General features: G+C 35.4%; 1 protein-coding gene across 2 annotated transcripts in view; it reads left to right on the top strand.

The window, feature by feature from the left end:
* Positions 1-11140, top strand: part of Nell1 (neural EGFL like 1) — a 761263-nt gene extending 750123 nt beyond the window's left edge. For both annotated transcript variants that reach the window (XM_090347997.1, XM_090347996.1), the window contains 3 exons: positions 5596-5772; positions 7729-7953; positions 10384-11140. In XM_090347997.1, coding sequence (XP_090204123.1) covers positions 5596-5772; positions 7729-7953; positions 10384-10434 — 453 coding nt within the window. In that variant the 3' untranslated portion in view covers positions 10435-11140. The remainder of the gene's footprint in view (positions 1-5595; positions 5773-7728; positions 7954-10383) is intronic.
* Positions 11141-14266: the final 3126 nt, after the last annotated feature.

Below are 14266 nucleotides of genomic sequence, written 5' to 3'. Positions count from 1 at the left end.
TGCATTTGCTACCTACTGTACATTTCATAGCCATCTTGGTTATTAAACTGGCTTGTTTTTGTTCTGTAGTGTTTGCATTCAAATCTCTCTCTTCTCAGCCTATCATGTAGGTATGATTTCATCTCATATCACCATAAGAAAGGGGAGTGCAGTGCAATGAAAGACCACATTCATATAATGTTTTATTACAGTACAACTTTATATTTTTGTATGATCAATTACTATTAATCACAAAATCATTCATTACTCATAATTTCTAGTATTCACAGTATAATAGATAAATTAAACTTTATCACAGATTTTTTATATATAGAATATAATGGTATGGATGGTGTGTTTGACACCATCCATAGTTTCGAATGCCTTAGGTATGTGGACAGGGTGACACTGCACTGTTATTAGTAAGTAGAAAGCCTGTGGCACAAAGACATCTATAAAGGCAGTATTAAATTCATTCAATAAAAAGTAATAACATATATCTGAAACTAGATACTAAGAACAAAGCGGTAATAGACTAAGTTTTGTGATGATTACAGAGATAAGTAGAAAAGGATATTATAATAAATGACAAATGTTATAACGAAGTCATGAGCAAAGTGATCTATTAACACAGAAGGAGTCAAAATGGAAAAGAACTTTGCTATGAGACTGTCTGTAACAATACTAGGTTTGGTAGAAACCTTTATCCAGAAAATAAGGATGGTGATATTAGGGTAACTGCAAGGATTCAGGAGTAATTCTGGCAAGAAGAGAATAACTTGAAAATAGTACTGCCATTGTGAACAAAACACTTACCTACAGGGTGAAATTTAGACAGAGCCAGTTTGTTTCTGAGGTTAGAAACCTCAGAAATTTGTCCTAGGGTGAAGAAATTGGCATCTGGAATTTTGCGATATTTTGCTTTGCTATCTGAGCCTCTCCAACTGAATAGTCAATACCTCCTTGCCTATAGTAATTTTGATGACAGGACTTGACTGTGCAAGACTTAAGATTGATTCATTCATCTTGTGAAACTCTAGGAACCTAGTCAGAATAGAGGATCACCATTTCTAGTTCTCTGACTTCATTATTCTAGTGTGAGATTCCAATCCTCTCTTCTGATTATGAGAGGCTGACTGTTGTGCCATGCCAATGCCCCAGATTGCAAAATGTTCCCTTCTTTTAGGACCACCAGAGGGTTTATGGAAGTTTTAATCACTGTCTCTATCCCTAGCATTTCTTATCCAGTAGATTTAGGATGGTACACAAGAAGTCTGACTATTCTAACTAGCTCCCAGGAAGCAGAAACACCTTGACTTGACAAACACACTTGGAGAACAATTCTGCACATCATCATTTTATCTGAAGCCATTTTTCCTACCGTACAGCCTCCTCATGGCATAGGACATATTAAACTCAAGAATATTTGTATAAATCCAAATTGAGGTATAATTTCTGTTTTGTTGTTAATTTTTAACATGGGAAATCACTTAGCTCTCTGGGCCTGAATTCTTGTTTCATTAAAATGGCTTCTGAAGGTGTTTCTACCCAACGTGTTCAGAGATGACAAAGGAACCAATTTGTTTGATGTGGCCAATAGCAAAGTTAATACTTAGCAAAAAAAATTGGAATCTACAGTCCAATGGGTGGAGAACACTACACCTAATTTTATAATATACATCAGCAAATACCTTTTGTAGGAAGAGGCAAATAGTAAATATTTTAAGTTCTGTAGTCCATAATTTCTCTGTCTCAAACTTTCAACTTTGACATTATAATGTGAAAATATCTAAAGAAAGTATTTGAGTGAATGAAGGGAAACTATGATCTAATAAAAACTATATTTACAGAAATAACACCAGGTCAAATTTAGACTTCCAGCTTCCAGTATATATTTTTATTGAATGCACATAAATATTTTTTACTAAGTCCATTGCTGGTTTAAATGTTAAATAACTCAATGTGATTTAAAAATAATGATAATATGCATTGGGATAAATGTAGCAGTATATAGACAAGTGATGAAATACTTAATATATAATGTAATACCTAAAATATTTCATCATCTAATAAGAATAAATCCATTTAGAAATTTTCTAGCAAAAATGAACATCAAGCTTTTTATAATTCAGAAGAAATTTCTGTATTACAGTTTTTGTTGGTTGTTCAACTTCCATTATGATACTTTTATTATAAAATATAAAGCATTTAACTTCTGCAGCAGAGGATAGGATCTTTAGTATGAAAGTGAGGATTGTTTTGACCATTTCAGTTTGGAGTTCCTGCTCTGAGAATAATCCAAAGAACAATGGCCAGGAATACACAGAGTGGATTCCATTTCTTTCCCAAATGTGGTGTCTAAGTATAGCTGCACTCTGACTGTTAAAGCCTCAAAGTCAAACTCCAGTGGGATAAGGAGAGGTACCTGTGGTGTTTTCTTTGTTGAAAATTATTTTCTTGACGGTTGCTCTATAATCCAAAGGCAACTTGAACATGAACATTATTCTGAAACCTTTAGAAGCTAAGAGGGGCCTATTTAGCATTTCATAAAATTGATGAAATATAAACTGCTTTATTTTGCATTAATCCTGAAGGTTCATTATATCCATCCATTCTTGATAAGTATGTGGGATGAAACCTGACATTTCTGGTACAAATATAGTAATTTCTTTTAATTTTTTTTTTGCTTGATGCTGGTCAAAGACTGGGCCATGGTTTATAAGGTTTAATCTTCCTCTAACCAAGGAACTATAAAGTGCCACAGAAAGCTAAGTCAATGCAAGTTTCATATTGTAGCTACTATTATTATTTTTCATAGCTTCATTTTATTAAAAGAAATCATTAAAACCTTGGTATCTACAATGACCTGAAATATATTAGAATGTAAGAAACTAGATCAATAAATATGATAGTATGCAACTCTAAACAAACACACTTTTTTATTGGACGATGCCAACGTCATGGATTTTCACTGTCTAAGCTGATTCTGTGATTCAATCCATCAGCTTCATGTCAGTCTTTTTGCTGTCTTTCTGCATATAAATGCACACAAAAGTTTCTGTGCTCGTATGATCTTTCATGTCTTGAGATATTTGGGACACTGGAATTTCTGTTGATGCTTTGGAAGACAGCAAATACTTGCAATTTAAGAGAAATAATTTTTTTCCTAAATAATTATTAAGTGCACAAGAAGTATATCTTTTTCCATGCTCTGTAAAGAATATAGAGCTTTTAAAGGTTTCTGTTATAGCTGTAAGCAAATTTATCTTAGCAGGTTCTGTCTGATCCAGCATTGTTTACATGAAGATGAAGACCCTGAAGGCTAGTCCATCAAGTTTGCAGATGTCACTAGGCTGAGAAGGAGGGAAATCTATGATAGATGGAAGAAACAGAATTTAGAAAACATTGTATCAGGCAGGAGAGGAGAGATGGTCTAATAAGGTAAAATAACAACAACAATTCACAATCCATAACCTTGCTTACCCCAAAAAACCAACTGCACAAGTTGGGCCAGTGCTATATAAGGGTTTAGACTTCATTAAGCTCAATATAAGTCAACACTGTGACAAAACCAAAGTAAGCAAATAAATATTGAAATCAGACTGATAATGTACAGCATCAGAAACAGTCACCTGAGTCCTGAGTTACTGTGTTTATTAAAGACATGTTTAGTTCTGTCTCGGCTAAGTCACTTGAGAAATGAGTATACAAATGCCTGACCCAAGAATTATCAAGATTAAGTGTGATTAATGAAAAAGTGTTGGCATAATGAATAATGAACACCATAATGGTTCAATTTATGGTGAATAATGATGCTACATATCATGGTTGTGATCATAGACTATACTGATAACTTGAAGAATTTAGCTGTGACCATGAATGGATGAAAACCAATGGACCAGACCAAGAACTGACATAACTCAGTAAATACATAAGGACTTACTTTTAAGAATTGCAAATTAGCTTGAATCCAAGCCCCAGATTATCCTTTTACTAATGCTGTAAAGATTTCATCTCATTTTTGGTTAAAAGTTTGAGAGCTTTCTTTATCACATATGGAATGCATTTTTGTGAATGATATAGTATAGATTGTTGATTTTATCTCAAAATATAGCCAGATTCATTATAAATAAAAAGAATTGCAACTTAAAATATGATAGAGGGTATTGGGAGTGCTATAATTACAAAAAGAGAGGTAAGGAGGAGTCCGATATTCCAAAAATGGACACTCTGGATGCTCATACTGAAGAGTCCTTTATGACTGTAGATCTTCAAGAATAGTATTGATGTTTTTATGTTTGTATGGAGATGGGTTATATGTCCTTTAAAGTAAATATAAATATTGTAAATATTCAGAAAAAACCACAAATGTAAGTCTTACCTTAGGTTTTAAGCTTCTTCTGTAGCTGAGGTATGAGATTATTTGAGCAACAAACATGAAATAAGACAGGTTGCAAAATGTTCAACCTTAATGACTAAGTGTTATTGACCATCAGCGCTCTGTAACTGGGAGTCCTCAGGGCCAGTATTCCAGAAATCATGTTGGGCTTGTAATTTGGTGAAGGGCTATATGGTAGAAAGTGGCACCTGATTACAAACTCTTCCAATAAACAAACAGAAGGATTTCTTGCTGAAAAAGAAATTGTTTTTAAACAGTAGGTCTGGGTGAAGATGCTTACAGGTTGTGTTACTTAACTTGGTTAGTTAAGGTATTTCATGTCTCTGGGAACCAGTTTATTTTTCTGTAAAAGGAAGAAAAATCAAACTTCCTGCTAGTATAGCAACAGGGATAAATTGAGATGAGTGCCTTTGAACACATTAGGTGTTATATCCTTATGAATTAACAGACTGCACTACTGGGGTATGAGCTCTTGATTGCATATGCTTTTCATCTGGGTAAAGTTCTGAATAATTCTTATTTAGAAATATGTTTCTACAGAAACTTTGAGGTTAAACAAGGACTTTTGAAAAAAAGTCTTTGCGGGCCGGGAGTTTGGCCTAGTGGTAGAGTGCTTGCCTAGCATGCATGAAGACCAGACTTTGATTCCTCTATATCACATATATAGAAAAGGCCGGAAATGGTGCTGTAGCTCAAGTGGTAGAGCTCTAGCCTTGAGAAAGCCCACGGACAGTGCTCAGGCCCTGATCTATAAAACCAAGTACTGGCAAAAAAAATAAAAATAAAAATATATATTGACTTCTTTGCTAAATCTAAAAAGAAAAAAGAATACAGAAAAAAATGAAATACAGAAAAATCTGGCTTACCTATTAAATGATACAGATGCTGTATGTCGATATTGGAAACATTGATATGTCAAATGCTTTCTATGTGTATAGAAAATAACTGAAGACTTCCCTAGTTATTAATCAAAAGTTACTACTAAGAATACTTGGAAGGTATGTTTCCATTTGATGTGAGAGGTCTGTTCTAAGCTCAGGACAAGAAAGGGTGTGTTTGCAGAATAGTGAATCAACGTTGAGCAAAATGGGTTGACTAAGGTTTGAAGAAATCATTCATGTGAGCTTTGTAAAGTCTTTATGAAGTTTGATTTTCATTGCACAGTTATCCTGTCAGTTCTGTGTTGATGAGACCTCCTTCACCTCATTTCTAAACAGGATGGAAAGATATTCTGCCGGCGGACAGCTTGTGATTGCCAGAACCAAAGTGTCGACCTTTTCTGTTGCCCTGAGTGTGACACCAGGGTCACAAGTCAATGTTTAGATCAAAATGGACACAAGCTGTATCGAAGTGGAGACAACTGGACCCATAGCTGCCAGCAGTGTCGGTGCCTGGTATGTCAGTTCCCTATGTTGCCCCTTTATTCTAAGATTCTAAGATGCTTGTAGGCTGTAGATCAGAAGTGTTTCATATATTTCTAGGAACTTCCATGGCAGTGTCAAAGGGACATATGCTCTGACTGAAGACATTCAGACTGTATTCAGAACACTATACAACACAAAAAGAACACATCTATGGTACTGAGTTAGCCCCCCCAAGTTAATTTCTATGTAGTAAATTTTAAGAAGCCCAGAATAAGAATATCCCCCAAAGATAGAAGACTTTGAAAACCTTAACTGGTCCTTTTAAAATTGAATCAGATTTTTTAAATATGACATTTAAAATATGACATTAAAAGTAATAATATGAGAGATAACAAAATATCGTAGAAATACTAGCAATTAAGTGGTATAGAAATGGAATCTTGTCCTGTGCTAACTTGTTGAGTTCTTTCATTCTACTGGGCAATCATTTCCTTGGAATCTATTTCAGATAGCTTTCTGGATGATTGTAAAATGTGATGGACAAATAAACTACTGTACTTCTTACTTAGAAGGCACTTAGTTCTATAGAAAACCCTTGGCATGGTAGCTAGTGTTGTGAACAATTCCTACCTTAAAAAATGGTCTCATAGGGCCTGTGGTTAAAGTGCTTGCCTAGCATGCATGAAGACCCGGGTTCGATTCCTCGGTACCACATACATAGAAAAAAGCCGGAAGTGGTGCTGAGGCTCAAGTGGTAGAGCTCTAGCCTTGAGAAAGTCCAAGGACAGTGCTCAGGCCCTGAGCTCAAGACCTGGACTGGCAAAAAAAAAAAAGGTCTCATATACTAAAGATAAAGATGCTCTATATCTATATTGGAAAAAATTAAGATATGTCAAATGCTTCTTGTATGTACAACATAAATTAATACTGTTCTTGTTATTATAGATACTAGTGAGAATACTCAGATTTTAAGAAGTCTAAAATAAAAGGCTTAATTTCTGGATTTTACTTGTGTTTCAAATAGTGATTTCTAATGATGGGAAGACTTTTGAGTACCTTATCATACAAAATGGGATGTTTTATCTGTGAAGAGTTCCAATTATGGAACATAATGTTGACAATGTTGAAAAGGATGGCATTGACCAAGATGCATTATATTCATAAACTGTTTGGTTAAATGGTACCTCCTTTGTATAAATATTAAAGATGATAATGATCAGTAATAATATTAATAATCAATGAAAATATTTAAAAAGAGTTTAAAAATCTGCAATTGTTTTTGAAGAAGCCAGTTATCAAGTAGCTAGAAAGACTGATTTTAATTTTACCCATGAAGTTTTGTTAGTTTCAAGTGTATCTTCATTTTCTCTATCCCTTCAGTGAACTTTTTTTAGGAAAAGAGAAGTTTTTAAACAATATCTTTAAATTTACTTGAGAATAATGTGGATAATAGTTCATAAATATTTATCAGAGTCTGCCTGTGTCTGACTGAATGATATAGGAGCAAGCAGCATTCATTGTGATTGCGAGTACCTGTAAAAGCTGACCATAGTCTTCTAAATGGACTGAATATTTCCTTGTGCCTCACAACATAGTATAATAACAATCATTATTGCAGAGGAAGAGACTGTGTAGAGAAGCAGTTTTATAACAGGCAGCTCACTAGAGCCACATATGCCAGCTGCAGAGACACAACAAGGCTTCATTTCAACTGTAATACAGAAATTTTACTTGTCATACATAATCACAGGCTGAGCTTGACACACAAAAGATCTGACCTAACTCTTTTTGTGAGCCATCAAAATGGGGTTTACTAAAAACATCCTTGAGGAAGATGGTTTTCTGTAGTGTATTTTTCCACCTAGAAATGAATAATGTATACTATAACTGTGGTAACGTGATATTCAATGAGGAGAGCTGTGGGAACTACTAGGATCTCTTTCTGCAGAAGAGTCGTAATGAGTCATTTTGGCTTACTTTTCACAGGAAGGAGAGGTCGATTGCTGGCCACTTTCTTGCCCTAACCTGAGCTGTGAATACACAGCCACCTCAGAAGGGGAATGCTGTCCCCGCTGTGTCAGTGACCCCTGTCTCGCTGATAATATGATCTATGACATCAGAAAAACTTGCCTGGATGGCAGTGGTGTTTCGAGGCTTAGTGGCGCGGTCTGGACAATGGCTGGATCTCCCTGTACAACCTGTAAATGCAAGGTAATTGGCTGTCCTGAGGATATACAGGTCTTCAACAGTTACCGGAGTATACTTGCAGGAGTGTCTCTCTAGATGTTACTGAATACTCAGGTTCAGTGAATGCACAATGGAAACACAAGGATTTACTTCTGACAGGGGGTTAATAAGTATGAAAAGATTGTAGCTGCATCTTATTTTACAGCAAATTCCAAATGAACACACAAGTAATATTCCTTGTATTTAAGCTACAGAATTTTAACAATTATGGTTGATCTGAAATATTTTAATCTGTCTGTTAGAAAAAGAATGAGATAGATAGATACACAGAGATGAGGAGGAGGAGGAAAGGAAGTAAAAAGAGGTTGGGTCATAATCAGTAGAAACCTTGGGCTCTCTTAGCAGAGATTTGCAATAGAGCAAAACCTTGATACAAAAGGCCATATAGTAGGACGCTAAATGAAAGGATCTCTAGGATATAGAAACATAAGACATATAATGAATAATTGTTGTTCTTAAGGTACTATGTTATCTGTCATCTCTTTTGCTGTCCCTTGGTTGTCTCATATTGTTACAGTATCTCACTTTGTTACCTGATATATCGGATATATTTGTATTTGGTTATTTGAAATTGGATAGGGAAGGGGGGAAAACAAGATGAGGGGTGGGGGGGGAGGGAAATGGGGACCAAGACATGTGAAAGGGTATCAATGTATGTGAATTAATGCACCTTCTATCTGGCAAATATCACGTAGCCCTTCTATTAATTACAATAAAAATATATTAAAAAATAATCCAAAAAAGAAAGAAACCAAGATAACTCTGATATATTGAATATATGCTTATTTGGTTTTTTGAAATAGTTTAAGAAAGGAGGAAAAACAAGATGAGGGGTGGGGTGGGGGGAAGGGAAATGGGGACCAAGACATGAGATAGGGTATCAATGTTTGCAGAGTAATGCACCTTCTATCTGGTGAATATAATGTAACCCTTCTAATAATTACAATAAAAATATATGAAAAAAAGAAAATAGCTGACTTTGTTCATCATGGAAATTTTTGTAAGATTTTTATGATACTGCCGATAAGAAGTGGAAAAGTATTCTATTCAATTAAATACTTTGTTATGACCTTTTATCAAATTGTCTAATACAGGATCTGCTGCTTTTGGTACAGTGTTTAATTGTAATTATTTCTCTGTCCCATAAAATATCCTCATGCATTTTTAATACAACCCTTCTTTTAATGTTCATGAAAATCATGACTAATGAATTTAGAATTTGAGAGCAAATATCTGTTTAATATCCCAGTTTGAGTGTGTCATTATTTAGTTGATCCCATTAAAGCCTGGCCCAACTTCAGTCATCAGTGCAGGGTTGCCAACTTTCCATTTTATGATATTATTCTGAAATCTTCTCTCTTTCCTGAAATGTCTCATATTGTGGAATAATCCTGATATAAAAATAATTACACATTCTTATAACAAAATGTCATAGTTCTATCTGGCTCTTTGCCACAGAAAACTAAATGTCCAGCCATGCACAAATATGCTATTTAATATTTTTGTTATCACATTAGAGGTGCATTAGAGGTAACTGTTTTTATATCAGTACACAAAATTAATTTTTAAAGAATTTCCAAGATTTTCATATGCTGTCTTCTTTCTGGTTGTCATGTGAGACATTATATTTTTACTTACTATGTATACTTTTATTCACCTTGTCTTTGGATTTCTATAGAATCTGTGATACTTTTAATTTACTCTGTGTGTGTGTGTGTGTGTGTGTGTGTGTGTGTGTGTGTATTTTAGTAAGGTTTGAAATCAGGGCCTGGCACTGTCATTTAGGTTTCTTTTTGCTTTGTTTTATGTTATGTTTATTTGTTATGTTATATTTTTGTTTCTTGTTTTTTGCTTTTTCAAAGCTGATGCTTGAACCCCTGGGCCAGAGCTCTACTTCTCCTTTTTGGTGATTAATTTGAGATAGAAGTCCTGACTTTGCTGCCACAAGGGACAAATTAGAAAACATGATCCTCAAATCTCAGCTTCCTGAAAAGCTAGGATTACAAGCTTGAGCCACCTACACTCAGTCACTTTTGAAGTGGAAAGTTGTCACTTGGTAGAGATTTATGCTTGGTAAGACTCTCACTTGGAATAAGCCAGCAAATAAGCAATGCTAAAACTTATATTACTGAAGTGTTAACCCAAACATGGATTGGGTGTAGGCAGGGCATGGAATCACATTAGTAGTAAGCTCTAGCAAAGAATCTGGAGCATCTATCAAACATTTTCTTTCTTTAAAAAAAAAAGTCCTCCTTAGCACTTGTCTTATCATCATTTTTCCCTAGTCATTTTTATCTCCAAAATGTCTTAGATGCCGTTCAAAATGGAGATTTCATATTGCTCACTGGCTTCTGTTCTGGTTCCATTGGCTAACACTTATATCTTGTCATCCAGAATGGGAGAGTCTGCTGTTCAGTGGATTTGGAATGTCTTCAAAATAACTGAAGTATTGAAAATGGACTCATCACTGGAGGAAAAAATGGACAAAATGACCATGTACCATGATGAAGAATAAGAGTTGATTTTTATAACACAATTACCAAAGTCTCCATCCTGATGAAGGTGTTTGGGGTTGCCTTTGGACATACCACTTTGCTCATCCTTGCTAATCTAGTCTAGGTGACCTACAGTGCAGTGCATTTAAGTCTATGGTTGTGAAACGAAGTTTCCCGTGTTGTAAATCACATTTCTCTTCTCTGATCATTTTCAAATACACTCAATTGATCCCATGGTTAAAATATTGATGTATTTTTTTTTGCTTTATTTTGTGTACTAACATAATAGAGACTCTGCACCATATATTTATTTATTTTGATTTTGGATCCAATTCTAAAAAATAAAGTTGCCTGTTGTGATTTTGGTTTCATTCACTGCATACTAGCATCAAGATATCCCTGTGAGATATTAGTGTAAGGGAAAGGAGGCATGGGTTCGGTTGGTAGAATACTAGCCAACGAGAAAAACAATCAGGTACTAAGTTCCAATCCCAGTCTCAGGCCTAAATAAAAAGGGAGATAAAAGGCGATGTAGTGCTCAAATTATGCATGTGGTATCCACGTGTATCAACTTTACATTGGAAATTCCTGAATATACTTAGATACTTATTCAGCTTAAACATATTGAAGGCAGTTATGATCTGAAAGAAGGGAAAGACCCCAAACATAAATGGATAATTATTCTTTTTAATGATTGAGTGTGTGTGGCTCCTCTTTGTGATTCTAGCTACTCAGGATGCTGAGATCTAAAGATGGCAGTTGCAGCCCACAGGAGCAGGAAGGTCCATGAGACTCATGTCCAATTAATCCCTACCCACCCTCACAGAAAAAAGTCAGAAGTGGAGCTGTCGCCTAAGTAATAGAGTGCTATTCCTGAGCAAAAACATTTCAGAGCCAGCAACCAGGCCTTGATTGCAAGCCCTGGAACCAGCACTAAAAAAAAAAAAAAAGCTGGCCAGGAGTTTGACCTAGTGGTAGAGTGCTTGCCTAGCATGCATGAAGACCTGGGTTCGATTCCTCAGTACCACATACATAGAAAAAAGCCAAAAGTGGTGCTTAGGCTCAAGTAGTGGAGCTCTAGCCTTGAGAAAGTCCAAGGACAGTGAGTGTGCAGACTCTGAGCTCAAGCCCAAGACTGGCCCCCCCCCCAAAAAAAAGATCCTCTTTCCTCAAAGAAGAAAATAAATGAAACAAAATCCAGACCCATAATTTATAAGCAGCTGTGCAAAGGCCTTTCTCTGTATTAAAAGCAAAATGATCTTTGCATACATTTTTGTATAGTATTGGATAATTCACAAAACACTTTCGTAGTTAATACAGTTAACATCATAATATAGATGAATATTAACCCCATATACATCAAGGAGTCTAACCAACTAGCTGGGTTTTTTTGTTGTTGGTGGTGTTTTTTGTTTTTTTTTGGGGGGGGGGTGGGCTCAGGGCTTGAGCACTTTCCTTGGACTTTCTCAAGGCTAGCACTCTACCACTTGAGCTTCAGCACCACTCTGGCTTTTTGCTATGTATGTGGTACAGAGGAATTGAACCTGGGTCTTTGTGCATGCTAGGCAAGCACTCTACCACTAGGCCAAACTCCCAGCCTGTTTTTTTTTTTTTTAAAGAACTAATTGATTTACAGCCTATTGGGTCAAATATTTGAGGTTCCTGATTCCTGTTTAGTACAATTTTCCACTAATACACATTGCCTCTTGTTTGGTGGTAGAGATGCTTTTAAGGGAAGATATTTATATCCTCAGTAATTGTTTTAGAAGAGTGAGTTTTCCTATGTGGGTCACCTCCAGATTTTTAAGAACTGGCAGGTATTAAGTTATACAAAATTAGAAAACGTGTAACTGAAATTTTGTTTGATCTAAGAATTCAACTTTGAGTTGTATTTTCAGGGGTATTACATTTGTGCTGAATGAAGTTAGCCCATAGATTTCTGATTACTACCCTAAACAAAGAGATGAACTAGGCTGGGTTTGGCCATGCCCCTTATCCCAATACGTGGAAGACAGAGGCAGAAGAATCACAAGTTCAAGGCCAGACCAACCTACCAGTCCAAACTTAGTCCCCTCCTTATCCCTCCTCACCAAGATGGAACTAGTTATTCAACCATGACAAAATAATGTTTAAATCCCACTTGGTTTAGTGACATATGTCTATGATGTCTGCCCATTGGAGGCAGAGGACAGAGCATCATGAGTTTGGGGTTAATCTGGATCATAAAGTAAAACTGTCTAAAAAAAAGAACATAAAAACCACAACTAACAGAATTATCCACTTTAATAAACACAAATCACTTAGTATTTACTGATAGTTCATGGAGATGTAATGATTTTATGAAAATAGAATTCAATCTATGAAGCTCATTTTAAGTGATGAATTATGATAATCACCACCCAGAGAGATTATCTGACAAAGACTGATACAATATGGCAAATTAAAATTAATCACTTTTGTGTTATTTTCTTAAATGGAATCCTGTAATGTAGGATTTGAAAATCACTCTTTGAAAGTATGTATGGCAATTCAATTAAAACAAATTTCTCAATTTTTGTTGTAAAAGCAAGGCATCCATGAAAAATATTTGTGATTGCATATGTCTGGAATTGTCCAAGAACAGAAACATGTCAAGTCCAGCTTCTGCTTGTCTGAATAGAACTCAGATGGGTAAACACATTCACTTATTTTCTAAAGCTGTGGGATAGATCGGCAAATGTGAACAGTGAGATTCCAAGTGAGACACACAAATTCAACAGTGTCGCTATCTTTCAAAAATAAAAGTTTGCCAATATCCTGTAAGATAAAAACTGCAAAATGATATATATTATCAAGTCATTAATGCTTTTTCTGAGGAATTATCAAACCTCAACAATTTTATTGAAATTTTATATATGTATACTTTATTGAGATTTTATTAACATTAATAGCAATCTTCAAATATCATACTACTCAATATTCACTTTGTCTGAGACCTGATGGGGAAATGATTAGTGGGATATGATTAGTATTTAGGAGTATACAACTTAAAATATTGCCAGCTCCCATCAATAAACTAGTTCCTATAAAAATAATGGATGACATTACTAATTAAAAATTATTTATGCAACCAAACACTAGCGGATCATACCTACAATCCTAGCTACTCTGGAAGCTGATATCTGAGGATATCAATTCTAAGCCAGCCTGGACAGGAAAGATACTGACAAAATGGGCAGGGCATGGTGGTATATACAGGCAATTTAATCTAATCAGGGGACATAGATAGAAGGATCACAGTAGACCTGACCAGGCAGGCTAAGACAAAGTGAAACAAAAAGGACTAGGTTATATAAGCTCAATAGCTACGTGCATATGATTGTATCAAATAATACCTTACAAGCTGGATGCTGGTGACTAATTTCTAAAATCCTAGCTATTGAGGAGGCTGAGATTTGAGGATCACTGTTCAAAGGTGAAAAAGGTCCATGATACTCTTACCTCCAAGAAACTACTCAGAAAATCCTCAAAGTAGTACTGTGACCCCAAGTGATAGAGATCTAGTATTGAGTAAAAGAAGCTCAGGGATAGCACTCAGGCCTTGAATTCAAGCTGCAGGACCAGCACAAAAAAAATTAACTAAAATAAATTACTTCCAGGCAAAGTGAAATGTGATTTTAGTCTTTCCTACTCAGGAACCTGAGGCAGAGATCATGAGTGAAAGAGCAGCTTGCACAACATAGAAGACTACATGTCTAAACAAAACAAACAACAAAAAAACACTATTGATATTGAGTATGATT

Source organism: Megascapheus bottae, chromosome 16, assembly GCF_031878675.1.
Source record: "Megascapheus bottae isolate mThoBot1 chromosome 16, mThoBot2.hap1, whole genome shotgun sequence".
Classification (NCBI taxonomy): Eukaryota; Metazoa; Chordata; class Mammalia; order Rodentia; family Geomyidae; genus Megascapheus; species Megascapheus bottae.
This window is presented reverse-complemented; position numbering and strand designations above follow the sequence as displayed.